At 38.6% G+C, this 27,092-nt stretch overlaps 1 protein-coding gene across 2 annotated transcripts in view; it reads right to left on the reverse strand.

Moving 5' to 3' along the window:
• Nucleotides 1-27,092, reverse strand: part of DPP10 (dipeptidyl peptidase like 10) — a 586,192-nt gene that overhangs the window by 27,248 nt on the left and 531,852 nt on the right. For both annotated transcript variants that reach the window (XM_076343054.1, XM_076343053.1), the window contains exons 9-16: nt 24,873-25,027; nt 21,385-21,482; nt 12,206-12,329; nt 10,035-10,073; nt 8,608-8,715; nt 4,137-4,228; nt 2,582-2,629; nt 1,743-1,864 (exon numbers count right to left, since the gene is read on the reverse strand). In XM_076343054.1, the coding sequence (XP_076199169.1) occupies nt 1,743-1,864; nt 2,582-2,629; nt 4,137-4,228; nt 8,608-8,715; nt 10,035-10,073; nt 12,206-12,329; nt 21,385-21,482; nt 24,873-25,027 (786 nt within the window). The remainder of the gene's footprint in view (nt 1-1,742; nt 1,865-2,581; nt 2,630-4,136; nt 4,229-8,607; nt 8,716-10,034; nt 10,074-12,205; nt 12,330-21,384; nt 21,483-24,872; nt 25,028-27,092) is intronic.

A 27,092-nucleotide genomic window follows, 5' to 3' on the forward strand; every position in this document is an offset into this window, starting at 1 on the left:
TCACAGAGCTGTAGCAGCACATGGGGGTCACGCTGCTGCCGTAATTGTCAAGCTCTGACGAAACACAAGAGAGCACACCTCTGAATAACCCCAAGTTGACAACTACACATTCATGTTAGAGGTAGGAAAACTTAATGACGGTGTTTTATCATCCCTGCCCAACGCCTGCAGCTTAGGGCAGTCTACTGGTTGCAACTCAGTGGAGTGCAGGTTTAATCCTGGAAGGATGATCTACAGTCTTACCAGCTCAAACAGAGAACTGCCATCTCAAAGTCACTGAAAGTCATGAGCTTGTGAGCAATTTCATGTGCAACCTCCTACTGGCATCCACATTTTTATATCAAAGGAACATGTTAAAAATTACAGGCTGAATATACTTTGCTAAAATAACAACAAGAAGCTATGTTTTCGGGCCCTAGCACATTGCTGATTCAGAGCAAAAAACTCTTCCCAATTTACCAACCCTCCCTCTTGCAGGAATCTGAGACGTTCCCCATAGGGACTATGTCAAGCACAAGAGAAAACCCTGCTTAAACCATGAGGACCTCATTATTAGTGCAGTCTTTACTCAGATAAGGACTTCGGGATTAGTTCCGTAACTTCTGCCGCCGCTTTAACCATGTATAAACCATACAGTTGGTATATTTTTTTCTCTAAATCAGCTACATATTATAGATGCACTTCCACAAAAAAACAAACCAAAACAAAAAACCCCCACAACCAACCACAACCTTATTTTAGCCAATATATATTCATAGTTTGTTTGTTTGAATAGATTCAATTCTCAAGCAGGCAGATATTTTATTTTTGTGCAAAAAAATGTACAGTTGCAAAAGAAATAGAAAAAATGCATGCAAATAGAATGGGCTATTCACATGTATTTCAGATGAATTGTGTTCTACTGTTTTAAATCTGATGCTAGTTGAGCAAAAATACTGGGAGAACGTTGTCTGTAAAATACTGCAAGTTTCAAGGTCAACAGGTCTAGCCATACACTTTATTATTGATTGTCTCATGCTCTTCTGAACCTGTTTTTATAATCTTACTTATTTAACAGTGTTTATTTCCTGGGTGTAGGTTATAAATTTCTCAGTGTGGGATGGTTCTAGTTTTCTGTTTATACCAATACTGAACCCAGTTGGTGCCATTTAGAGCTACTGGAATACAGCTAACAATAAAAAGCTAAAAGTTATTTATTGCAATTCTATTGATAAAGAGGATCTGTCTATGTGGATTAAACCACACCTGTTTTTTGGTTATGATACTCATATACACCTATATATACACATATGTGGGTGAGTGTGTATAGATATACTATACGCATACATTTATACACACATAGAGACACAGTGTTACAGAAAGCAGGCTTCCATTTTTTAACTAGGCATAGTCGCACAAGATCAATCCCTATACTTACTATAATGAAGTTGTCACGAACCACAGTACCATCACTATAAATTCCACATTTTTTGGTGAAGGATTTTTATTCAGGGTAAATTTAAAAGTCAATGTCCTTTACTAGGACTGAAGGGTTAGAATTGGAGCAGCTTTCTGATATCACTTGTTATTTAGCTTTTACACAGAACATCTTTACTTACAGTCTTGCAATAAGCTCTGTACAGAACTTTGAGTAATCCACCACTGAGCTAAATGTTAGACTCCAGCCTAATGCACTTCTCAAGGGAATAAATTAATTCAGAAGCAAACACAGTCCTATTACACTTACACTGCATTTGACTTACCTTTACAGTGCAGTAAAAAATGCCTATTCATGGGGCTAAACTTTGCACTGAAGTATGTGCACTGGTCTTTCAAGAAGTTGCATGAGAGACACTGACGATTCAATGATCCCACTGTTGACACACTGGGGAAAAAATTGATCAGAAACATTTTCCATTGGAATAAACCACAAGAAACCAAGAATTAGCTTATCAGAGTGATGAAATTTGTTTCAGTCCCTAAACTTGCCAAAATATCAGTGTCTTATTCTGCACCTGATGTAAACTGTTTTCAGATGACTCAGTGGACTACTGTTCTGTAAACTGGGCAATGTGGACAGGATCCAAAACCTGCCCAAAGCAGGACTTGAGTTCCAATAACTAGCAGTGCTGCAGGGTAACAATGTTAGTAGGACACCATGAAAAGCCTCATTAACTTCAGATTTAAGCACTGAAGTTTGTGTAAGGAGGAGGTGCCTTGCCCACACTCTTTAATTTGCATGATTAGACCCTATAAATATTATTTTTATGGAGAAGATCTTTACTACTTTTAAAAATACAGTCATATTACGTGCTTGCATTTAGGTTTAGTTTTTTAGACGCTTATAAAGGACTAGTGAAGACATAAGTGGTAAAAACATTTTGTGTTAAAATCTTTTCCGTTTTTAAAAAAATGTAAAATATCACCAGCATTTTTAGTTTTGAAAAGGATTCTTTCCCTGTTGCAGCTCAAGTGTACTAATTTTTACCTAATATAAATGATTACCCAAGCCCCAGAGCAGCAACTAAGCTCACAGAATGTCATCATAGCACTTATGGCTTGGGATGAAGAAGCTGTTAACACAGCCCCGTGTACTTCTTACCTATGTAGCTGTCTTCCTCTTGGGGATTCTTCAGTGCTTAAGAAATAACTGTGCCCAAAAGACAAAGTAAGTTAAACTCAGTTTGGTAAACTGTCTGATTTGGGTGGTGTTTAGAGAAGTGAGAGACATCATAAATAACGTTTTTTAAAATTAAAAATTCCCAAATATACATGAAGATCGAATACTTTTATATAAACCTAAGCTCCACGATTAAACTTAGACCCAGTATACAGAGGCTATATTTCAGATGCTATATCATTTCATATGAAAACAGTGACGGTTTCTGTTTAATTCCTGTAATGCCCCGGAGCTCCAGTAGCAACCAGGACCCCTTTCTGCATATTACAAATACAGAAGAGAAAGTTTCTCCTTCACTCCAAGAGTTTGAAATATAAATCCAAGGATTAGAAAAAGGTCACAATGAAATTTTATCATAAGTTATAATAAGCCTTATGATACGCGAAAGCCTTTTTGAGCTGTAGAACGACTTTTTCTTCTCTCTAGAGACAGAAGCTAGCACCCTAGGCAATGGTTTACAGACAAGGTTGCATGGGTGGAAAGAGGCTTAGCAGAGCTGCCCTTGGTGTGTCCCAGGTGAGATCCCCACAAAGTTTCTGCTTGGGAGGCAGAAGGAGGGTGAGGAAGTCCTCTCAAGTGGCTGAGACGACCCCCATGCAGTCTGCCACCTCTCTGCAGGCTCAGGGCAGCCAGACCTCACTTTTTCATCTGAACCTTGGAGAAGTATCAAGAAATTCTCCACGGATATATTTCAAAACCCATGGAAGGACTAGTCAGAAAGGGTGTTTCTCCAGTACCAGTGGAGATGATAGGCATTGTTGCAGCCTCAAAAAGGTCCTTGCTGAAATATAATTTATTTTAAAGAAAATCAGAATTAGAGACAGCTGTTTATTTTTTGCCATGCACACGAAGACTAACCAAGATCCACTGAAGTTATGTGGAGCCTTCAGATGTTTTGTGTCAGTTCTTTACTGCTCCCAAAAATCACCAAGTACGTGCTGCATTTCCTTCCCACTATAGTGCTAAGATGGGCTTTGGAAAGATTTCTCTCTGAGTGATCTGGGTGAAAATCAGGGGTTTGGATAATCGCTCTATATAATTTGAATTTATGAGGTTGAATCAGATCCCCAAAGTCCAGATTACATCTCATGCAGTAACCAAGCAAGCACGAAAACTGAAGATTTGGGGATTTTATCAAGTAAAAATTTACTATGATTTCTTTTCTGGAATCCAGGAAAGGGCCACCAAAATGTTATTACTGCTGTATTGTGTGTTGATTTCTTTTATTTAAAAAAATACAGTGAGTCAACTGACGTCACGGCATGCTCCTTTTCTCTCTGCATAAAAACACATGCAGTAATACACTGGCAGATAAATTGTCTGACAACTGCATTTTATGTACTCGGGAGTGTAAAATTTATGGTAATGCTCAAAAATGAAAGAAATATTTTTACTTAATTTTAGATACACTATTTCCAGTTAAATGGGTTCCACTTGTACCTCAGATATTTTCATAAACAAAGAGAACAGTGCTTACATCTTTTGAGTATTTTCATCATATGCCAGGATTTTGGTAACTTCCCAGTTTCCTGATGTCAGGTGTCTCACACTGATTTGTTCACTTTTAGCCTGGAGAGAGAAGGAAAATACTAACTTTCACCTTGTTACATTTTTCTTTGCCTAGCAGGATTGTCTGCGTGTCATTACTGCTTACATCTTTTTAAACTTTAATGTGCAACATAACATCTTTAAATCACAAACCTCACATTTTGACAGGCCTGAACTTCAAGTATCCTTTTCCTCCCATATATAAACTTTTCAAACTCATTAAAATCATCTCAGTTTCCATCACAATTTTTCTTTCAGATGCCCACATGCCAACAGACAAGTCCTATATTTCAAGTTTTGTTTCTCTTAGTGTTTCTTTTCCTCTACAGGGGCATAGCAGGGGAAACTAACTCAGACCCCTGCAACCAAAACTCTGCACCAGAGTGTTCTCACCAAGCTTTCACGTTTGTCACATGCTTGTACTGAGCCAAGAGTACCGCAAAGATGCTGTGCCAAGACAGGACACCAACACCACCCTCATCTGAGGAGGCAGGCAAACCTCTACGAGAAATGCACCGCACAAACTCAGACACAGAAGTTCACAGGATCTAAACCTAGTTAAAGCCCCTGCTCCACCACGCACTCTGGAGAAGCCTCTCTTTATCCAGGGTCTGTAAGGAGAGTCTAAGAGTAGCCTCCAAATTTTGGCAACTGAACCAAATGCTTACAAGTTGGGGAGCACCCTCTTGCTCCCTCTCATAAATTATTTCTACCCCAGTGCAAGCCTAGGAAAATAGGCTACAAGGGAAAACTGCTACAAGGGGAAATTCAAAACCTCTCTCAAAGAAAGTGATGGCAGCTTTCTCAGCCAATGCACCAGGAACTGAATTAGGAAACACCAGGATGCAATGCATATCTACCTTGAGGCAAAACCAAACTCTTTGGCTAGAAGCTGCAGCAGACGCCTCATCAGACACAGGTTAAAAACAATGAAACCCGAAGAGTGAGAAGCTCATTTGAGAGTTCTTCCTAGTGCAAAAGGTAAAATTCTTGCTCAGGCTTCTGAAGATTAAAACTTGAACCATGAATATACATAAAGAGTGTTTTTTCTGTACTAGGGTTATGATGCTTGGCCTGGATATAAAAATTCCTAGTTTTCAAATTCAAGACAAATGTTGTAAAGAAAAGAAGTGATATTTCAGCTTATATTTCAGCTCTAGAGGGTGAAACTGAGCAGCTGGAGTTACAAAGGAGGTCAGAGGGAGGGTTTAATTGTGCTTTCCGGCCTTGCGCCCTGTGAATCCGGAGCACCAGTCCATACCTAATCACAGTGACCTCAGTGGTTATGTGGCCTACAAAAAGTCATAAAGGCAAAGAGGTTTTTTTTAATCCCTGTATTTCTGAACTGTACTTTGTAAACTCTGAGCTCTACATCAACAGCAGCAATAACTAGAAAGCAGAAAATGCTCGAGGACACCTATGAGACATGTCTGGAAATGGCAAGGCAGAAACAAGTCCCTTAAAACTGATCTGTTTTCCAACAGATCCACAAAGAAAGAATAACGTCGTAACTCCATGACAAGTCTTGCAAGTACCAACTGAAATCAGGACGACGTGCTAGGTGCTGTACATATGTTTATGATGACGGTTCCCTTGTTCAGGAAGGTTCTCATTCAGTGCTGTCTCCAGGAATGATTAAAATACAAATTAGTGATTTATTATAAGTGACTATTTCTTCTCTATAGAGAGAGAAGCTGCAACTATTGAAAGAGGTATTTAAATATTGAGATCACAGAATCTAACAAGAAACAGCAATAAAAAGCCCAGCCAAGCGTTAATAAACATGGTTATTTTTCAAGGTTACAGCCATAATACATAATTTATGAAGCTTGCAGGAAGTTCTTGCATTGATCCATTAAAGTTACTTTATAATTCTTATTTTGTGGTTAGAAAAAGAGACTTTCCAGAGTTGCAAAACCCCAAGTAAGAAATTTCTAGATATATAACATGATTCAATCCCATTTTGAGATTAGTTTCTTTTAAATATTTCATAAGTTACTAAAAGCATTTGAAAACAATAAAACACACATCTAGCCCTCTACAATCAGACAGTAAATAATATGATAGACAGTAACCTTTTAAACAGTAACCTCCCCTTGCAAGAAGATTTAATTAGATGCTTCTGCTAACCTGCTTTGATTATATCATTGACACATGCTTTTCTAAAGTACAGTCAAAGAAATACAGCCCAAGAAAGACCATAATTTGTCAGCACTTGTTGTAAGATTGACAAATAAGCCTCAGTGATTAAATTAATCTAAAGCGAGCCATTAAAATTTACTTCTTTGTCACTGTATGTTCACATTGGTTCTGTGTTTTAACTTTCCTGCACTTGAAGGCTGATTTCTGTTAATGAGCTGGTATCTGTACTGAGTAATACAGAGAAGTAACGAGAATCTGAATGCCAAATTCCAACGTTATCCGAGCTCCATCACGAAAAAACTGTCATCATCTGGGTACCGGCGACCTGCTGACTGCTTTAAATTCTGCAGGGCACCTGTTATGCCGCTGTGGCTCTCACAAGGTGTGACAAAACATCTGATGTGACAAAAGACTATGTGCAACGGTTAGTATAATTTTTATGCCTCCATGTTTGCTTTAGAAATAATGGACAATCAGATTAATGCAGTGTGTAAAACACATCTCATAAACACATTTCCTGTCCTTTATTGCTCTGTACCAGCCCCATTACCACGCAGAACGTTGCTCATTGATGAATAACGGTTGATACATGGGATATCACATTTCCTCTTCTTCTCAGGAGCAGCTACATACTTAAAGCCAAATTTGTCATTGGTGATCCCATTCAGACTTGTTCATGGTGATGAACCCATGTTCATGGTGATGATCCCATTCAGACTTGTATCGTGGTGATGGCGGTCAAAATAGAAGTATTTTTGATTTTTGGAGCTGTACAGTACCCAGGGCTCTAATTCTGCCTAAAAGGGATAGAATACTAAACTCTTAATCATAAACTTGACGTTAAACATAATGCCGGTGGGATTAAAACATGTATTTAAAAGTAGGTATATATTTAATTATCTTATTGAATAGGAGTGGTCTTAATATTTTGCTTAGTATTTTCCTGAATTAGGATCAAGTTCCCTGGGCTCTTCAGTAGCGAAAAATGTCAGAGCCTACAGGTTTAAGGCAAATTTGATTGTATCCGTAACATCCTTGGGAATGCTCCAAGTTAATTTTCAGATCCACATCATTATTATTTCATGTATTTTAAAGATACTTATTAATATTGGGAAAGAAACCAAAATAAGACTTGATTGACTAAACGGTTTTGCTCCGGTGTGAATTTTTGTGAGGTTATTATATTAATACACCTTTACCAGATCATCATCAGCTACTGTTTTCTTTAGAAGATAGAATTTGACATGTCTTTGATCCCTTTTTTCTTGTCTGATTCTTTCTTGATATATTTACTCTAGTGAATGAGTATCTTGTTCTTGCTTCTTCAGGTTAAATTTTCATTAAAGTTCTTTTGCTCTTTTTCTGTCTGCAGTACACTGTGAACATATTTCAGACTTAATAATGTTCATACCAGAACACTGTCATAAAGGGAGATAATAGAGTTGCCTGGTGCCAAGTCTGCTATTTTGATGTTTTGGGTACCTTGATAATCCCTCGCGTGTCATATGGCTTTGCTAAAATACCTGGATTAATGCTCTGCTGATTTAAATAGATGCCTTGGAGTGTTCCGTTCCAGGGCATAATTTCCTTTATTAGTTCATCACAACTTCATACTGGTGACCTTCAAAGTCATAGTGCAAATTTATCTTCTTTCAGATTCTTCTTTGGAAAAAGCAATGACCCTGGGAAATGGAAGCCACTGGAAAATGTTGCAAAGGGTAATAAGAGAGTCCTGATTTTCACAAAATTTTAAGTTCTGGGTATTGCCTCCCTTTACTGTCATGTGTAAGACCAGAATTATGAATATTCTGAATTGACATTTAAAATTATACTTATGCATATATAGTGTATATAAAGAGGGTAAAATGAGCGTTTCTGCAGGTCTCTTCAATTTCTGTGGCTATAAAACATTATTTTTGACAGAAGGGTTTAAACAAGAAAACATCCCTGCTTGTCTATAGAGGTACAAAGAAAACATGAAATCTTCCAGAGAGAATACACTTTGGAAGTACCTTTCCTTTACAGACCTTACATGCCACCACAGTAGAGGTCTAAGAAAAGACAGAGAGCTCCACGTATTCTCCAAGAAGTTATAAATATGTCCCTCTGCACCAAGTGACAACCTGGACAGGACAACTGACCACGACACAAGTGTTCAGACTGTACTGAAGTGCAAGCCTTTGCTCGGGTCATGTGTCCTCAGTAAAAGTCCTAGATGACCACTAGGATATTAAAAATAGCCTGAACCAAAACCTTACCTGAACAATAAACATGGCTATGTGGTGAAATTCGCCCCGGCCTCCCTGCTTCACTGGGACAGTCATGAAGAACTTACTGCCGTCCTTGGAGAAAACTGGTTCTTCGTTCTATAAACGTAAGATTGTGTTAGTTTCTCACATTTTCCATTAAACTTCTTAACAAAACATCAGCTTAGGTTTTTTGTCTCTTTGGTTTTGGTAGTTGCTGTGCTCATAAGACAACTGGACAAAAATCCTTAGATTTTAAATATATTTTGCTAAGATTAACAAAAATGTGGTGACTAAAGGTAAAGGTAGTTCATGCCAGTAGTTACTATTATGCAATGTTGCCCTAAAGCATGGGTTACAGCCCTTGCAAAACTCTCCCTCCCAATGAAAAGTCTGGTAGTCTGATCCCTAATGCAGCGGGACTTTCCAGGATACATTCTTTTACAGACATACAATTGATGACAGAGATAAGTCCTACTAGTGATGAGGAGAACAAATGTTTCCATGGTCTGGACTCAGCAAAACATTACTAAGTACACACTTACCACTCACTGATTTTGATAAAGTTGTATGCAAGAAATAAGCACATTGAAGTGATATTCTGAATCATGGTCTTGCCATAAATTGTAGCCTGATGTGATACCATCTCTCTATGTCTAACTTTACACAGAAATCTTAAAGGAAAACGGCTTGCTATAAAACCATAGATTTTTTAAAATGATTTCTCATTTGCAAAATGAAGCCTGAAATGTATTTTAAATAGAATGTGTTTCATCCATTTATTGGATAGCTCTTCTGAAGCTATGAAAATGGAATCATTTGCTGACATATTAGTTCAACATATTGTTCTGGGTATGAATTTAGAAATGTTCTTATGCATTCCAATTATAGCCCCTATGACCTCTAATCTTTGAACTCCTTTGGGTTTAATTTGGTGAGGTTATTTTTTAATCAGAAAAGAATCAGCACAGTATATAGGACATGCTTGGAATGGGATTTGTCTGATCTATCTTTAACCATCCAAGAGTTAGGTAGTTAATCAGCTGGTCATCTAAGTGCTTACTTAACTGAATGCACAGATTGGAAACTGAAGGGAACATTGCCTCCAAAACCCAGACAGGTGTCTCACTTCAAAGGGCTGAGTTGCTCGATGGAAGCGCGTATCTCTTTCCACCACTGACACAGTCAGCTAGATAGTGAAATGCCCTCTGTGTGATGCTAAGTGACAGGATTCCCACTACCAAAGAAAACAGCTGCCATCTGAATGTTCACACAGACGCTGCTATAATCCTCAGCTGCTAAATTAATTTAAGATCCTAAAAAGTATTCCATTTTAAAAGGAATGGATTTTAATAGCTTATAAAATAACATATAATTAAATAAAAATGACAATGAAGCAATTACACATTATACACCCAGAAATAGCATTTATACTATACCTGTTTAGGAAGCCACAGGTCTGACTGCATTTCATATTTCTAAAAAAGAAAAAAAATGCTTTTATGGAATAGCTATAGATCAAAAATATTTCCCACATTCAGCAAAAGGTCTCTAGCCTAATTTCGTGTTTTTTCTGCTGTGTTACGATCTTCACATCTCTTCATTGGCACTTACATTGAAACAAACGATAATTTAATTACAAAGTCAGATGCTTTATTCAGAGTTTTTGGTAGAACACCACAGGGGACCTAAGAATGCCTTTTTCAGTCCTTTCTGATTAACTATCAAGAAGCTTTACACAGGCAGTCCTATTTGTTTTTTACCTCTAGGCATCATCTGACAACTGGATATTTTAGGTCCTTCATCAACACTGGGCAAACAGCCAGCATCAAGCTCAAAGCGTGAGACCTTTTCAAATCACAATCTCTTGCTTTAACGGGTTGTAGTGTGGCATTAGTGAAAAGAAAAAAAATAAATGCAAATGGTTGGTTTTTATTGGTCACACTCATATTTCACATCATGCCATCTAAGAAAAAACCCAAATACCATGCACACATTGTTGGGAAAAAAATATAGAATATACATCAACTGTTGTCAGTTGTCACAGTCACACTGAAGTCATGAAAATTTATTAGCTATACATACATCTGTACATACATGGCCTGAAAAATGAAAAATCTATAGCTACTACAGCAGCTGGTTTTATACAGTACTTTTTGGAATTGAGAACATGTGCAAAATGCTAAAAAAAAGAATTAAAAAAAATAGGTTTACAGTTGAAATCAAATGGTCTGATACAATGTTAAATTCTCACAATACGGCCTTTCCTCATCCATTACTGAATTCAAGAGCATCACCTTATCCCAGCGGAGGAACTGTCCAGGGTTACAGGCATGAGCCCTGCCTGAGCTGTGCTCACTATGGTGACACTGCATCGCTATCCTTCCTCGCCCACCTACAAGGTCCTTCGCTGCACTTTATTTCTTCTGGAGTGGGACTTCTCAATCTCTCTCTCTTATATTATGTCCTGGATCACAGCTCCCTGGACACCTACTTCTGACAAGTCCAATTGACCTTGGAGCACACAAGGGTTTCCCTTCAGAAGCCACTGCTCACAGTGGTTCCCGAAGGACTTTCTTAATGAAAGGGCACAAGGCTTGCAGGAACCAGGTAAAAAGCAACCCAATCAACAAATCCCCATGTTCACAATCTTAATCCATAGCCTGGGGACTTATTTGCAGTTTCTGAGTCAGGAAAAGCAACCTGCACTATGTAGCAAAAGAAGGAGACAAGCTCAGAAATAATCCCTAACACTTTAACATGACTGACTTCAGTAGCAGACACTGATGGGAGCCTTTTGACTCAGAGGCCAAACTTAGACCCACATTAATCACTCATAACCATTTACACTGCCAAATTATACCCTCTACTTTGGAGCATCTGTTAGTACTGATATTAGCATATATAGAAAATATTTATACTTTTAGCTGGTTCTGGGAAGAGAACATGACTCAGAATGGGAAAGTGGCCAACTGCATTCAAGATGCAAGATTGACTGTGAAAATGGAGAGGTGTAATGCAGGAGTGTCAGAAGTCAAAGTCTGGGTCAAGAGATGGGATATGGCTGGATTCAAATAGAAAAATCTATTTCAGCTTGACTTACATTCAAAATGAAATATCCCTATTGCCTTTCAGTTTTGGTTTTTTTCTAAAGTTATTTAATTCTGCTATCGAATTTGCAGGAATTATCAGAATTTTACACCTTTTCCTTAAACATATGTAAACTGTGAGAGACAGAAAGATCTGAAATGAAACTCTGTAGGGGGAGAGAGGAGAAACCAGACAGCTGAAAATATCTGACAGAAGACAAGCTTGTCACTGTGCTAGCTATATCCAAAGTACACGATGTTCAGCAACCGCAGTCTCCACTGAAGTTAATGAATGAACAAAGCTTAGTAATTCTGAAAATGTCACTCAAAGTTGCTAAGTGCATGAAATCATTTCACCAGATTTGGAATTTTCTCACATCTATTTCCTCCCTGTTGACTAATTATATTCAGCTTGCAACTACGGCATCTGCAAACTGATTTCCGAAAATCTTTTTCTGAATATGAAAACAAAATGCAGGAAGAAACCTTGAAAAGAGAGCTTAGGAAAAAATCTGACTTACCCTGCTGCAAGCCCCAGTTGTAGTTTCACAAACCGTAAGGATGGAGATATTCTGAGGTCTGTTTAACCATCTGACCACAGTTTTGGTGTTGCTTACCCATTTCACCATGGTGATGTAATATTCCCTAAGTAAACATTTGAAAATACAACATTCAGATCATTCCTATTTCAGATTAGACATTTTTTGTTTAAAAAAAATATACAGTTCATCAAATGCTGGATTTGTACTGCATGACAGTATCAGTACTGAGGGATGGAGAAAATAACCCCACATGCCCAGCATCTGTGTTCCTACAAGTGGGAAGGCTCAGTCCTAGTGCGCTGTTCCCCTGGGAAATTTGTACTCCGCTAGCACCTCCTTCTCAGCCATTTGTAATACATAAACTTTACCAAATGCGAAGCATAGACTTGTGAAACATCTGTTTGCGAATACACATGAACCATGTACTGGCCGTCCAGCTTAAAAACGAACACTAAATTCCAACAGAAGCCAGTATTTTCCCATACCAAATACCTTCGGAAGACACACATTTTTGCAAAAGAATCCAGCCCTATTGCCAAAAAAATAAAAAGGTCTGTCATGTTAGAGGGCAGGCGAGACCACTTTAAAATATCACGTGTTATAAAATAATAAGTATTCCATAATGGGACTTCTGCATAAAGGGAAGTCACACCCAGTATCAGTGCGTGTCAGCTTCGTTTTAACAAATCACTCATAATATCAGACAAATCGTCTGTCCTTCAATGACCCTGGCTGAGCAAGGGAGGCTTCCTAGGCACAGACTAATGGTACGGAGTATCTGCCTCCCTCCTCCCAAAATCCTGTTAGGCTGTCAGACCGGGGACGTTACAGAGGAAGACCTGTTGCAGCTTGCCATCCCAGCCAGGCTATTTGCTTCACTTCTCTACTTGTGGCAGCTGGCAGCTTTCACAGTCCAGCTGAGTTATGTGCATCAGTGGAGCGAACTTGTGTGGAAACTCAGCCCCCCTTTAAAACAAGGGTCTTAGCTTGCACAAGATTAGGCTTTTAATCTAATACTAACACATATTTAATTATACATTCAAAAGACTTCTTACTAGATCAAAGAGGCTAAGCAGCACCAACAGCAAAGTTGTGTACAACTCTGATGGTGCACACAGGAGATGCAGGAGACAGCAATTCACTGCAGCTTCACCCAGCCTCGGTCTGGTGCTATATTTGAAGAACATAGCTGAACAACCCAATATGCCCAACTTTCTTTTGGCTTTTATGTTTGACTTTTAATAAGATAGATATTTTCACAGATGGATACCAGAATGATGACTAGAAATGGTGACTTCAGGTATATTCTAATACTTACGGTTTTTTGTTTAAAAAGCTTTTTAACTTACTGAGGAGCAAAAACGTATGCCAAAAATAACGCAAGATCTAACATGAGACACAGCCAACAAAGCAATAATCCAACAAACAAACCAAAGAGTGCAACACCAAATCTCAGTAAATGGTTCCTCATAGCAGAACTCAAGAAACAAGAGTTGAAAACTTCTCCCTCTGCAGTCGTGCCTTCATGAGGCCGTCCAAAACCACTGCAACTGTGCATACAGAAGCCCAAAGATAGTCAAAAGGAAATGTTCAAAACATGTATATAGGGACTGCCTCCCTCTACCGGTACTTAGGCACCAAGGTAAGACAGCATCCACTGACAACAAAGCCCAAATTATCCCAGAACCAAATTCTACAAAACAGAGCCTGAGCTGTTCCATTTGAGAGAGTCTTCAGTGAGGGACGGAAACAGGAGATTTAATCATTCAGAATCCAGCTGACACAGTAATTACTAGTCCAAATCAAACCATAACATGGTCTTCCATCACTGACATAAACTCCTTGATCACTCAAATGAAAACAAAAGATCATTTAAAAATTCCCTTTTTTTCCCTTTCATCAACTATACGTAAAAATATGTTCAAATTTCACTACATTATGACTTGTTTATCAGGAGTGTAGCATAGTGTGCGTGTATATATGTATGTAGAAACACATACCCTTCTGAAATTAAATACTGTCTCCAGGTAATGTACCTCTGCAATTCACAGTTTTGCAGTTAATCTATTGTTTCATATATACAGTGCACATACACACACACAGAGTAGCGTTGTTGCAGGTCAACAGATATAACAAAGTCAAAGTTTGTAGAAGAAAATTGTATGTTTTATTAGATTGGCTGATACAGTTGAATAAAAAAAGAGAAGCCTGCAGGGCAAAAACTGTTTTAGTTCTGAGGAAGCTGCTATCAGTTTGTGTCTCCAAACTTATCAGGCTTTTTTTGCAACTAATCTATTGTTCTAGTAATGAAAATAAGCACTCTCTCTTTCCCTCCAGACTCAAACGCACAAATGTACTGGGATTATTAGACCCTCTGCATCTGTATATACAGTAAGTTTCCTCACATCACTTTAAAGAGGAAAGACTATGATTACTTTCTGGACAACGGACTGAAGCAAGATATTAAATAAAAATTTACACTCATTTTAGATCCTCAATTTGATACCCATTTAATTAGGTGCTCTATAGCACTTTGCGTGTTCAGAACACAACTTTCATCCTTGTTCGGGAACATTTCTTAAATCAGACTGTGGATTAATTTACTGCATGTCCAAAGAGTAACAAACACAATTACCGATCACCTGTGCAATGTTAGTTTAAACTCACTGTATCACACAGGGGCTACGTGGCAGAGACAGAATCCACGTTTAGCATTCAATTGGCCTAATAAGAGCAGACTTCTCTCTCTTGCTGTGCCTTGTTTTATTCAAGTTGTGCCTCCTCACCCACTTCTAACTTTCTTTTTCCTACACTTTGTGTAGCCAGTTCCAGGGTTTTCCTTATCGATCCCTTTTCTCACAGCAGGGCCACTATAAGATGATCACAGGAACCAAAAAAAAACGCCGTTTGTTGATACTCATCTCCTCTATTCTCACCAGCTCTCAGGGTTCCCACTGAAATCCCTGATTGCCAAGAAAACCTCATTCAATCCCTGCCTCATACACCTGCCTTTTTGTTTTTTAGCCAGTCCCCATTTCTCTAATCAAGTTTTCACCTCAGACTTTTTAGAGTCTCTTCCCTCTCACCTGCCCTAGGATTTTTTCCTTTCTGAATTCCAAAGAGATAGCTTTCCTCTTTACTCTGTATAAAAGCAGACAGAAAACACTAAAAACACAGAAAAGGCAGTCTCCTTCCACAGCATCCCGTGATCAGTCAATATTGAAGGAGCTTGTACATGACTCACCTCATTCTAAGCTGGATTGAACCAGGCAATGCATAAAAACAAGAACTTCAAGCTCCTTGAGCAGACAGAGAGCTACTTCTGATTCCACATTTGGTATTTATATCTGTTGCTTGGCTTCAAAGTGGCCTAAGGCAATTATATAAGGTAATCAGTATAAAGAAGGTACAGCTTTCCCTTAGGCCTATGAACCAGGAACATGACATGTATACTGTCAGCTCAACAGTAGGAGCTGGAACATCTCACGTGTGCCGAAGAGGTGCTGCACACCAAGAAAGGTCAGGTCTTGGGGCCTGAGATGGATGGAGGATATTCAGTGAGAAAAAAATTTCCAACTGTAGGTGTTAAGAAAGCAAATGTCTTTCCTGAGCATACGGCAATTAGCTTTTTTCCAAAGACTTGTAACTTGATGAAATCTGGATTCATTTTTCACCGCTGATAAAAACATGTTAAATATCAAAGGTGTTTATCATCCTTTGCCAAGCTTGAAGATCCAATTTTTTTTAATCTTTCTTTCTTATAGAATGTTTTCCTTTATTTTGATTATCTCAATTGATATGCAGTTCTATGGAAGTAGTTTAACAGTTTGCTAATACATTTATCATCACTCAAGAATGTCCAGCACGTCTTGTTTCACTTGTAAGTTTTGGGATGCTTGTAACTGGAAAGATATATATGTGTATCTTGCTGGCTGTTATTGTAAGTGCTTAGCAAAGTCAACAGAGACAATAAGCTGAACAAAAGAAAGGGATTTGCACTGCATTACACTGGAAGCATAGTTACAATCATAATTAAATTTGAACATTAGATACTTAGATTTTAAATAGACAGACTAACCTCACGGGGAAAAAAAACCAAACCACAATTTTAAACTTTAAAATAAGAAACTGTTCAAGAAAAAGAGTCAAACTTTGCAACTTCATACCATTCACTATAATGAGGAAATCTGCTCTAACTTTAAGCTGGTGAGCTGATTATGAAAGAAACCTGCTTATAAGAATAGCTGGAAGACATTTAACATTTATGGCAATGGAAAAAGGAACCTTACTTTTGATGACGGTATTAATAATTTGGATAATAAATACCACAGGGTTCAGCTAAAGAAAGCCAACCTATTACACACTACTAGTTTGCTGGCAGGTTATCTAAGAAAGTAAATAACAGAAACTTGCCCCATGCACAATGCTCTAGAATATTTACTATATTCTTAAATTATTTATCTTGTTGTGTATTGAAAAGCATATGAGAATTTACAGATACTAATAGAAAATGTCATTCTCAGAAACACACATGGAAAACACCACAAATTGAGACATGACCTGCAAGGTAGCTAAGACAACTACAGTTTGTCGGTATTTTGGTATACTATACATGACTTTATCTATGCATACATTGATGGATGTACTGCAGTTTTCTTCTGAGACCAAGCCACAGGTATTTGGTTGGAAGGAGCTTTTCTACCTCCCCTTCCCATGGGTGCTGATGGCCACCATCCTAGCCAGGCTAACAAGCTCTGCTCCCCATTTCCTCACAGCCATGGGCCCTGGCCACGACCATCTTGGTAGCCCACTGATGGACTCTCATCATCCCCCCTGAATACCCAAATTGGTGTGGGTGATGCTCTGCCTTTATGGGTGATGGACAGAGCAACCTCCCTCAGTCTGCTGGCGACACTCCTTCTAGAGCAGGGCCCAGCCTTGGTGACAATAAGCGTGAGCTGTTGTCTCCCATTCAGCCCCAAGCCCAAATCCCTCGGCAGGACGGCTGGGAGGCAGCCGGGTCCCAGCCCCTGCTGACCCGGGGGCTTGTCCTAGCCCACGTGCAGAACTTGCATTTCTTCCCACTGAACAGGGAAGGGAATAATCAATAAATACCTTGGCATTGTGTGGGAAAGCTTCAGTAAAATAAAGTGTGTGAATATATTTTTATCCTGTAGGCTTTGGCTGAATAGATTACAGCCATTTGCTATAAGGTATGATAGCGAATTAATCCTTTACATTAACCTTGTGAGACAGGTATTGTTATTGCCGAGTTACAGAAGAGGCGAGGGGCAGAAGCATGAAAGAAGTGACTAGACATAGCGTGTCTAAGAAAAGCTGAAAGTAAACCCCAGTTTTCTTAATACCAAATTGCACACGCACACCTCTTTCCCATTTCCAGTTAGAATCAAATAAGCTTTCTATTCCAAAGCAAGGCTCAGATAAACTGGCTGCCAGAAGTATAAAACCAACCTTTCTAGATTCAAAAGGTGATTTCAAACTAGAAGTACATAAATATCCAAATGATTTTGCTGATTTGGAAATGTGTGGATAATAAAAACACTGGTGAGACTTGTAACAGCATTATTTGAATTTATGCAAGCTCAATTTCTTAAGTGTTTCCAGTTCCATTAAAACAAAGATTAATTAAAATCAATAAAAATTATTGAAATTTGTCATACAAAGTCAGAAGGGTCCGACTGTATATTTCAGTCTCTTTAAAAGCAGGTATATACAAAATGAGAATGTGGACATCTAGCATTTTTTCAGGCATTTAAATACTATTGGAAAAAGTAAGAAAAAGGACTGACTTAATTTCTTACAGTGCGTTTTAAAACTGCCTGGTCAGCAGTGGCTGGGAATAGTGCAGAGCCAATGCCCCTCGCTCACTGTGGCTGAGAATGGGGAAAGCAAACAGCGGATCGTCCCCACACTGAGACTTTCGAGAGCCAATACACAGTTCTAGCAGAAAAATCTTTTCATCATGTATGGAAGCACAGCTCTACTCTAACAACTCAACTGCAACTTCTGTCATGGATTATTTCACGTTTTCTTCAGCCTACATAATTTCTTAATGTCATATTAATACCTTATATCTAAATACCACCAGTTACAAGGATTCTTCAGGTGTCCTAAGGCACAGTGGTTTGAACTGACCACTTGCACACCATGTCGCTTTTTCAAGATTTGCTGCAGGAGGTACAAGCTTTCCAACGGGAACTTCAGGAGCTAGCAGTGTACGAATGCACACATATTTCATCCTACATGTATATTGGCTTTCTAGGACTAATGAGAAAAAAACCCTGCAGTTCAAAATCACGTTCGCCACCGAAGAAAACATAATGTAATTGTACACATGGAATGGAAGCACCAAAGGGGAAAACAGTAATTGCACTGAATACAAGCACATGTTTAAAGGAAGACTGTCAGTCTTCTTGTGACATTAACACTGCACAGCGGATGGTAAATTTTTCCACAGAATAAAACTTTCTAAAGTAAATTTACAAATGTTATTGTTAACTTTATATCAGAATAACCTGAACAAAACTTGGGAAATGTTACCAAGCACCTTTATAGAATCACTGCAAGAAGTAAACGAAGGCAGAACATTGAATTTACTCAACCTTACATCAAGTTCCCAGATGCCCTAAAAATCACTGAAACAGTTTTCTGTCTTCAGAGGTCCTGCACTGCACACAATGTGGGGAGAGTTCAGAATCTGAATGTTACTTTTTGTGGTTATAAATAACAGAAGCCCCCTTCCCTACCCATTTGTGTGGTTTCTCTGCGTAGGAGTGAATCTCTCCCGTAATAGCAGTTGGTTATGACTGGTACAATATGTATTTCCAAAATGTTTCTGCCCTGAAAGATCCATAAAACTACATAAGATAGTGTCCCATTCCATTTAATTCTGAAAGACTCCCATGACCTATTTACTAATGACTTCATAATGAATGGATTAGAAAGGTACTGAAAAAACCTGACTGCTAAAAGTAGCTACTACTTTTATTAAAAAAGCTAATACTTTAAAAAAACCCTCCCAACCATTACAAACTCCAAAGATTTCCACTCCAGAAAGGCCTGTTCAAAGCTCATTCTTCATACCTGTATATATATATATTGATATATGGATATATATGGATTGATGACCAGTGTGATGACTGACTGCTGCTCAAGTCCAGAGTCAGAATGCAAGATCTACAGTATACTTGGCTGACAACTATATAATTTTTCTAAATGTTATAGCACAGACGTTATACCTTAATAGCTAAAATTAAGATGAAACTAACTTTTTTCCAGGTTTAAATAGTTTTACTCTGTCTTCTGATACAGCAGCAAAACAGAATTTTAAACATGAATATTACTTCAATTAGACAGCAACAATATCTTTATCAAGGACTCAAAAATCTGGCAAAGATGCCCCTCAAGGCTCACAAAAGAAATTCCACAAATTGAGCTACTGCTAGCCTTCAGCTTCAAGACGCAAAAAACGTTTTAAGATACCAATATTGATTCATTTGATTCTACTTTTATTTTCAATCTGCTGGGGAGGAAGAATGAATCTGAAAAATCTAGAGTGAAACCATAACATCTGAACAACATTTTCAAGATTTTTTTTTTTCTTGGGGATTTACACAATGCTTTCTCATTTCACTTCTTCGTGCCTTCTGACATTTAAAGGACAATTTTAATGCTGTTTAAGAGAGTTACGATGCTAATCTCAATGGCAAGGAATGTCTTTCAGATCTTACACTATCACTTAAATTAATGAAGGGTTAGCAAGCAGCAGGAGACTTTATTATGTTTTTCAGTAGTGGCCCATCAACAGAAAGAAAATACTTCAAAAAGCACAAAATCATTCCTTTCACTAACACAATCAGTAAGCATTCCAGCTGACATAAATAACTGCAAGGCATAATTCACTATTAAATTATTCCTGCACTAAATTAGGGTACCTCAATTTGTGTAGCAGAGAGCTACGCCAGCTTAAAATTGGTTGCAATGGTTGTGAATCAGTGCCCATGTTAACATCCTGATTGTTTTGGGAACAATTACCAAAAAAATCTTCTGGGTTTTGTAGGAACTGCAAAAACAGCAACTATATTCAGAGGGGTTTTTTTAGCTAGAGGTAGCTTTATGGTTGCCAATCCTTCCCACGTCTTTCCCCATCTGAAAATGCCCTGAGTGAAGAGAGGAAGTTGCACTTCCCTCGCCCTTAGACTGCAGCCAGATCTGGACTGTGGTAACTCTTTTATTGTTATTATTACCTGTATTAGATAATAATTTAGGGTTAGAAGATCATTAACATGTGCGCTGAAACCACAATGGGAATTTAATCAATACAACTGCAATTCTACAAACTGGAATACACATATGGGAACGGATGAAAATTTTTTGCCCTTAACAAAAGTTTCAAGGCACCTCAAAATGAGGACAGGTAATCGAGAGCTCAGCTTAAGGTAGTAACTTTAGCAGGAGATTCACTGGTTACAGCCAGACCTCATTTCTTCAGCCCCGAAATCAAAGGGACTGTTAAATTAGCTCAGTGGTTCTGAAGCAGTTTCTCCTGAAAAACACAGCATGTCCCTTCTTAGTCTGTGTGATCTGGTGGCATCGCATTTCACCTTCTATCGCCTTACTGCGTCTGTCAGCCGTGATCAGAAATGAAACTTTCCAAAACCCGCTGGATTTGAAAAGTTCAGAATATTTCTCTCTAAATAAGGGAACACCCTGATTACGTGTTCTGTGCATTTTAATACACTTCTATGTTCTGCAATCTCATTTCAGAAACTGAAAGCAACAAGTTGGCACACGGCAAGGAAAGGCTGGGAGTGAATGCAGTAACAACCTCAGAAACAGGGCAGCGTTCAGCCCCTTTGACCATAGCTTAGGATTCTTAATTTCATATATTTCAAGTAAATTAGAGCTTCTCAAGACATCAGACATGAGCAAATACCAGATCCCTGTGATTTTTAAGAGGAGCACCAATCCAATACAGCTGTATTTTATTTTATCATCATTATGTTCAGCCATGGGGATGGAGATCAAGTGCATTCCAGTCAAAGATAAGTGTTGTGCCGATGTAAAAAGTCAACGATTAGCCTGAGAGACAGTCAGGTTAAATTAAACATGAGTTTCAAAACAATGAAATTATATACCTTGATTTAAAGCTGTCAGGTGGCATCAGTTCCAGTGTATGTGCTGGTCCATACAGATTAACTACAAACAGCTTTATCGTTGGGTTTGTTTGACCTGCCTTTGAAAAAAAGAAAATAGGAGCTTTAGGGGCACTGAATCAGTGACAGCTAAACAGAACCACTCATTAACATAATTCAGTATCTTTATAATAATGAGAAATTACTACAATTTAAAAATCTTAAATTTTAAAAAATAATTTCACAGCCATATGAATTACATAGATAAAAATATGAAGTATTAATTGAGTAATCCTCTCACTGCCTTTACTGATGGCAGACCTTCCTGTGCAGAGCAAGGGACCAACACTGGAAGTGCTTTGGCCCAGTTCAGTAAAGTCAGCTGCAAAAAACACAGCCAGTTCCTAAACCAGCAGTTAAAGCCAGCCTCCAGCAAAGTCTTTTCCACACACTATCGTTCCTCCTTCCAAAAAGCTGTCCTATATCTGGGATAATATTCCTCCTCTTTCTTTACCATTTTCCCCCAGCCTTCCTTCCCTGGTTTGCTGAGATGGAAACGTCTATTTTTGGCCCTGTTCAGGACCCAGCTGCTTTGGCAGGCCAGCTCTAAGAAAAACAAAATGCTTCTTGCTGCTAAAGGGGAATAAAATGGCAGTTTGATACATATCCACTGGGAAGAGCGTGATAAATCCTGAGGATCTAGAGGGAGGTGGGACTCATCTTCCTCCCAGTAACACGGCTCGTTAGTAAGGGAGGTTCCTGAGACGAAGAGAAAGGACTGGCGATAAAAGGCAAGGCTCTGCAGGGCTGGCAGGGAGATGCTACTAGTCCCATCTCCCTGTCCTAGCCATATCATATTCAAGCTTCTTTTTCATGTAAATCACAGGAGTCACACACACTATATAGCGCCCTTGGGATATGTGGGATGAAAAGTCTGTTTCTCAGTGGGGGCTGACTCCTGTTTAATATTGGAAGGACAAGGTAAAATCACTGATTCTACAGATTTAATCATAATAAACTACAAAGTTGTATATCTGGCTCTTCACAGGGGTATTTAGAAATGCAAAATAGCTTGGCTGAAATACACCCACAAATTCCCTTTAGAAATTGGACTTATCTCAAAATATAGTCTGAGTGGTATGGGGGACAAGAAAATGGTATTTGTGTTTTTTTACTAGTGCTAAAAAAAGTTTTGAAAATGGATTTAATTAGACTCCTGGAAATTTTTTTTTTTTTCCCCATAAAAACTTTTGCATTTGCCTCAAAAGAAATGTGGTCTTTCAAAGGCATCCTTTGCATGAACACAGCTTACACAAATGCAAAATACGTGGAAGAAAACCACTGAAAGATCAAGTCCTTAGGACACAACTGCAGTCTCCTTGTATCCTTTGAACCCTACATTGACTGCATAGTGGTATCCATGTACTCTCACTGGGAGGGCTGCCATGAGTGATTACCATCCAGCATGAGTATGAGTTGTAGAGAGACGCTCTAAAGCACGCCTTCACAGTGGGCATGGCCAGATCTGTGCTAGCCCCTGAACTTGGAGCGCGGAAGAACAGCACGACACCAGCTCTGCCATCACCAGCCCTGCTCTGGATGCGGCAGAGGCGTCTGTGGCACGGCACCGCCCAACGTGGGCTTCCAGCCTGAGCTGGTCTCCGTTCAGGGCTGTACTGCCCCAACGTACTGTCTCTGCTACAAATAGCCACGGTGTGCCCTACTCTGCTGCGTAGATACGTCTGAGCTACAGCTCTACAGCAGCGGCTTCTAGCTCGATACAAGGTCTGTCCCTGCAGCTGGGGAGGTGCTGTGGTCAGTGGGGCGAACACCGAGCGCTCCTGCAGCCTGCAGTGGACTTGGGCAGATGAAGGTGGTTTTTCTACCCGAGTAGAAAAGTCTCACATCCACATCTCTCCCTCAACAGTGAACAGCCTCAACTCCTCTACCACTCAGGGTCTCCTCATGACAATTTAAATAGCATAAATTTTGTATAATACCCAAAACATTTGTTCAATAGTGCAAGAACTCTTTACATTGAAATCCTACTTTGTTCTCAATGTATTTAACAAAAATTAAACTTCCTTTTTCATGTTTTTTTTGAAGAATACAGTCTGTCCGTATGACATACAGACACACATATTCCAGTATTCACAAACACATGTGGGTTTCATTTTATTTTTTAATCATAGATATAATTTTCTCCGATGGTTTCATTCTATAATAAAGACCAAACCTTTTTTTTCATCTCTGTTGCTATACCACAAGCTTCATTACCAATTAATGATGTTTAACGGGTAGCTAAATTGGCATTAAATGGAGACATTAAATAAAGATAATGTTTTTTCATTAATAAGATTGCTGAAGTAGTATTGTGTATCACTTTTATGCTGAATTGCTAATGAAATAGAATTACTCATTTCTTGTTTACAAAGCTGACTTTTAAAAATATTCCTTATTTTTTTCTTTGCTCTGTCACTCAAGGCCTTTTCCCAATGCAAATATGTAAACTACCTCTGACAATACTGTTACTTCATTATTTTAGAGTATTATTTCATAGCACAAATACATGATATTTATATCATGCATATTACTGTTTCATACTACCTGGTACAGTCTAACTGTCCACCCATCAAGAATAAAGGGTCATCACCAAAAAACGGTTAGCAGGAATAGGGTAACAGTTGTGTTTTCTAAAGCCCTCAAAGAACTTCCCTTGAAATGTCAAAGGAGTACCACGTACACGGACCTATACATCCCGTCAGAAAGGAACTCCGACACTTTGAAATTGCACGCAAGGGATGGACAAACTGGTAAGTTGGAAGATAATACCAGTGCTGGAGCTCAGCACAAAAACGACGGCTAGGGAGGCTCCTACTCAGGAAATCCCCCCAAAATGAGGAGCGATTTCAGACATTATCCCTGCCTGGGCTGTTCTTTCACTTTCCAACACGAATCTAAAAAACCCTTCTCTAAACCTTCTGAAACTCAGCGATAGCTCTATTTTTTATACATTTTTTTTTCTCATTTTGATGGCCAGGAAAAGATTTCACTGGGGCTTATCTTATTCCAGGCCAGTCTGTCACATTTACTAATAACAGCATAATTTACTAAGATCTATATAACTGCAATGGAACATGCCCTGCGCTCTGCACACAGCGTGTATGACTCCAGTGCAGTTGTGACAGTATCTTTTCTTCTGTGCAGTTCTTCAAACATACTACCCTTCTCTCAGAAGTGGTGGATTGATTTTTCCAAGCCATATATCAATGATGAAATTACTACGAATTAGTCTGCTGCTCCCTCACCTGATAGTTTCTTTCCAGCAAAAGGTGTTACAGTCTATTGAAAGAAATGTAGTTAATATTTCCTGAAAAGCAACATGAACAAAATCAGCCTCTGTTACTGTCTAGAAACACTCCTTCCATATGGTTGAATACTATCACTGAACAAGGAAGAGGAGGTGCGGGCTGCACTCACACTCATCTTACCTTAGGATATGGATACTGCTTTCCTTTTGGATACAGACCTCCAGTAAACCGGGGAATAACCATGTTCGGTACCAGAGAGTCATTTATGGTCAGGAACGCCAGTCTTTCACCGTCTGGAGACCACCAGTGGGCAACGTGAGAATGAAGAAGTTCCTCTGCAAAACCACATTTCCTTAGGGTCCATAAAAATGACTATCACATAGTTTCCAGCTCATTCAGTTGGCACCAATTGTTCTTTCCGTGCCTACCTGAAATGCGTCTGTTGTAATTTCAGTAATTTCACATTATCCTGGGTTGAATGTTTGGATAACAAGGCATATTGAAAGACCAAACTTTAACCATTGTCCTCAAATGAATACTTTCATTGACGTGAATAGATCATCTAAACGTGAAAGATGATTGTAACTGCCACATGTTTAGTTCTATTGCATTCCATTAGATGTGTTTAATTAATTTTTAAATGAATTGGACCATTTTAATAGACAGATTTTTTTAGGATTGTCAATCTATTTTTTTTCTTTTAATATACAACTTTACTATACCCAATTTCTCTGAGCTGTGGCACCTAGTAACATGTAGATCCTCACGCAGTGATATTCATGTAATCATTTTTGGAATGCAATACTTTGACTTTCTTGTCTCAGTCTAATGGTCAGCTTTAATTCTTGGAAAGGCCAGTTTTTCTGTAATGTAACTTTTTGAAAGTCCAAACACTTTTTATTTTTATCCAAACTTTATTTGATTTCCAAATGAAAGCAATTCTCAAAAACGTCATGCAATGTTTTCTTACATTTATTGTCATTGTATTTCATATTCGAAAGAAAACAAAACAGAAACAACCACAGAAGCAGCACCCAAACTCCTGGAATCCCAGTAAAACAGCTCCTGACGTATTCCAAATTTACCCTGTACAGGCCTTCTGTCTTCCACTTGTGAAAAGACTTAGATTTTTTTCATTATGTATTTGATATGTTGACTTGTTTGGTGAGCATTTTGTATTTTAATTTGAAGAATTTGGCTGGAAAACTAATTGAGAATAGTATACTAATGGGAACAAAGGCCTGACTGCATACCTAATTTAAAAGCCTACCTACAAAACTACTTAAATTGTCAATGGAGACTCTCCAAGATGCTAATCAGATTCTGAAAGTTTTTAAGCATCTTAATGGGTTGAATTATCTAAGGTTAGGTGCGATGAAGCTGGGACCTATATTAAAAGTCATATATTCTGGGTCATGCTTCTCTCCCTGGATAACTAAAACCTTTTACACAGGAGAACAGCAGCAAATGAATGGTGAATATCAGATAGCAAAAATCACAATTGTGTTTGTTTTAAAATATTACTGTTTGCATTCAAACAAGGTTATTCACACAAAGAAAAGCTATTCCCAAATGCTTTGTAAGGTAAAATGCTAATAACAAACTCATGCAAATGATAAAAGAAAACAAATGAGGTCAAAAGGAGGAACAGTTCTCAATTCAACTGAAAATCTCTTAACTTCATTTGGACAATATTCAGCCTGCTCACTTCTGATGCTATTAAAAACACCACCGAAAGTAGAGGACCGCTCTAAGTTAAACAATGGTTAATGGGAAAGAAGCGGTATATTCATTCATCCCAACAGACACGGACTGTGGTCCTCCAACATGTACAGACAGAATTCCCTTTTACCCTGACTTTAATTACGTATATTGTGGAGAAGAGCCCACTGCCTGCCTGCATCCCTGGGAACCCAAAGAGTTCTCTGTAAGTCAGGAAATGCAACAGCTATTTGGACCAGGGATTAAAAAACTTGGAAAAGAATGGGCAAAATCACTTAAGGAAGGCTTTAGGATGCACATCAGGAGGAAGGCTTTGGGATGCGTAACACCTCCCACACCATTTCAGAAACTTTCTAGTCCCAGACTAGACACCTTTTGCTTTTCCTTCTCATGACAAAGGTATGTGTATAGCTGTAGAGACAGGGAATAAGAAGAACAAACTGGGGCGGTAATCGATGTGGAGGGGTAAGATATTTGGATGAATACGCCTGGCTTCCTTTTCAAAAAAGAACAAGCAGGCTCGTAGCCTTTTTGAAAATCAGCCAGGTATGAGACTTATGTATCCATGTGTTCACAGGCAAAAATCACTCACAGAACATATGAAGAGGTCTGTGTTTTGGTGTCAGCTAAAGAAGCTCTGTGAAGCTTTAAAACCTTTCAGTCCTCAAATATTAATTA

This window comes from Aptenodytes patagonicus, chromosome 6, assembly GCF_965638725.1.
Source record: "Aptenodytes patagonicus chromosome 6, bAptPat1.pri.cur, whole genome shotgun sequence".
NCBI lineage: Eukaryota > Metazoa > Chordata > Aves > Sphenisciformes > Spheniscidae > Aptenodytes > Aptenodytes patagonicus.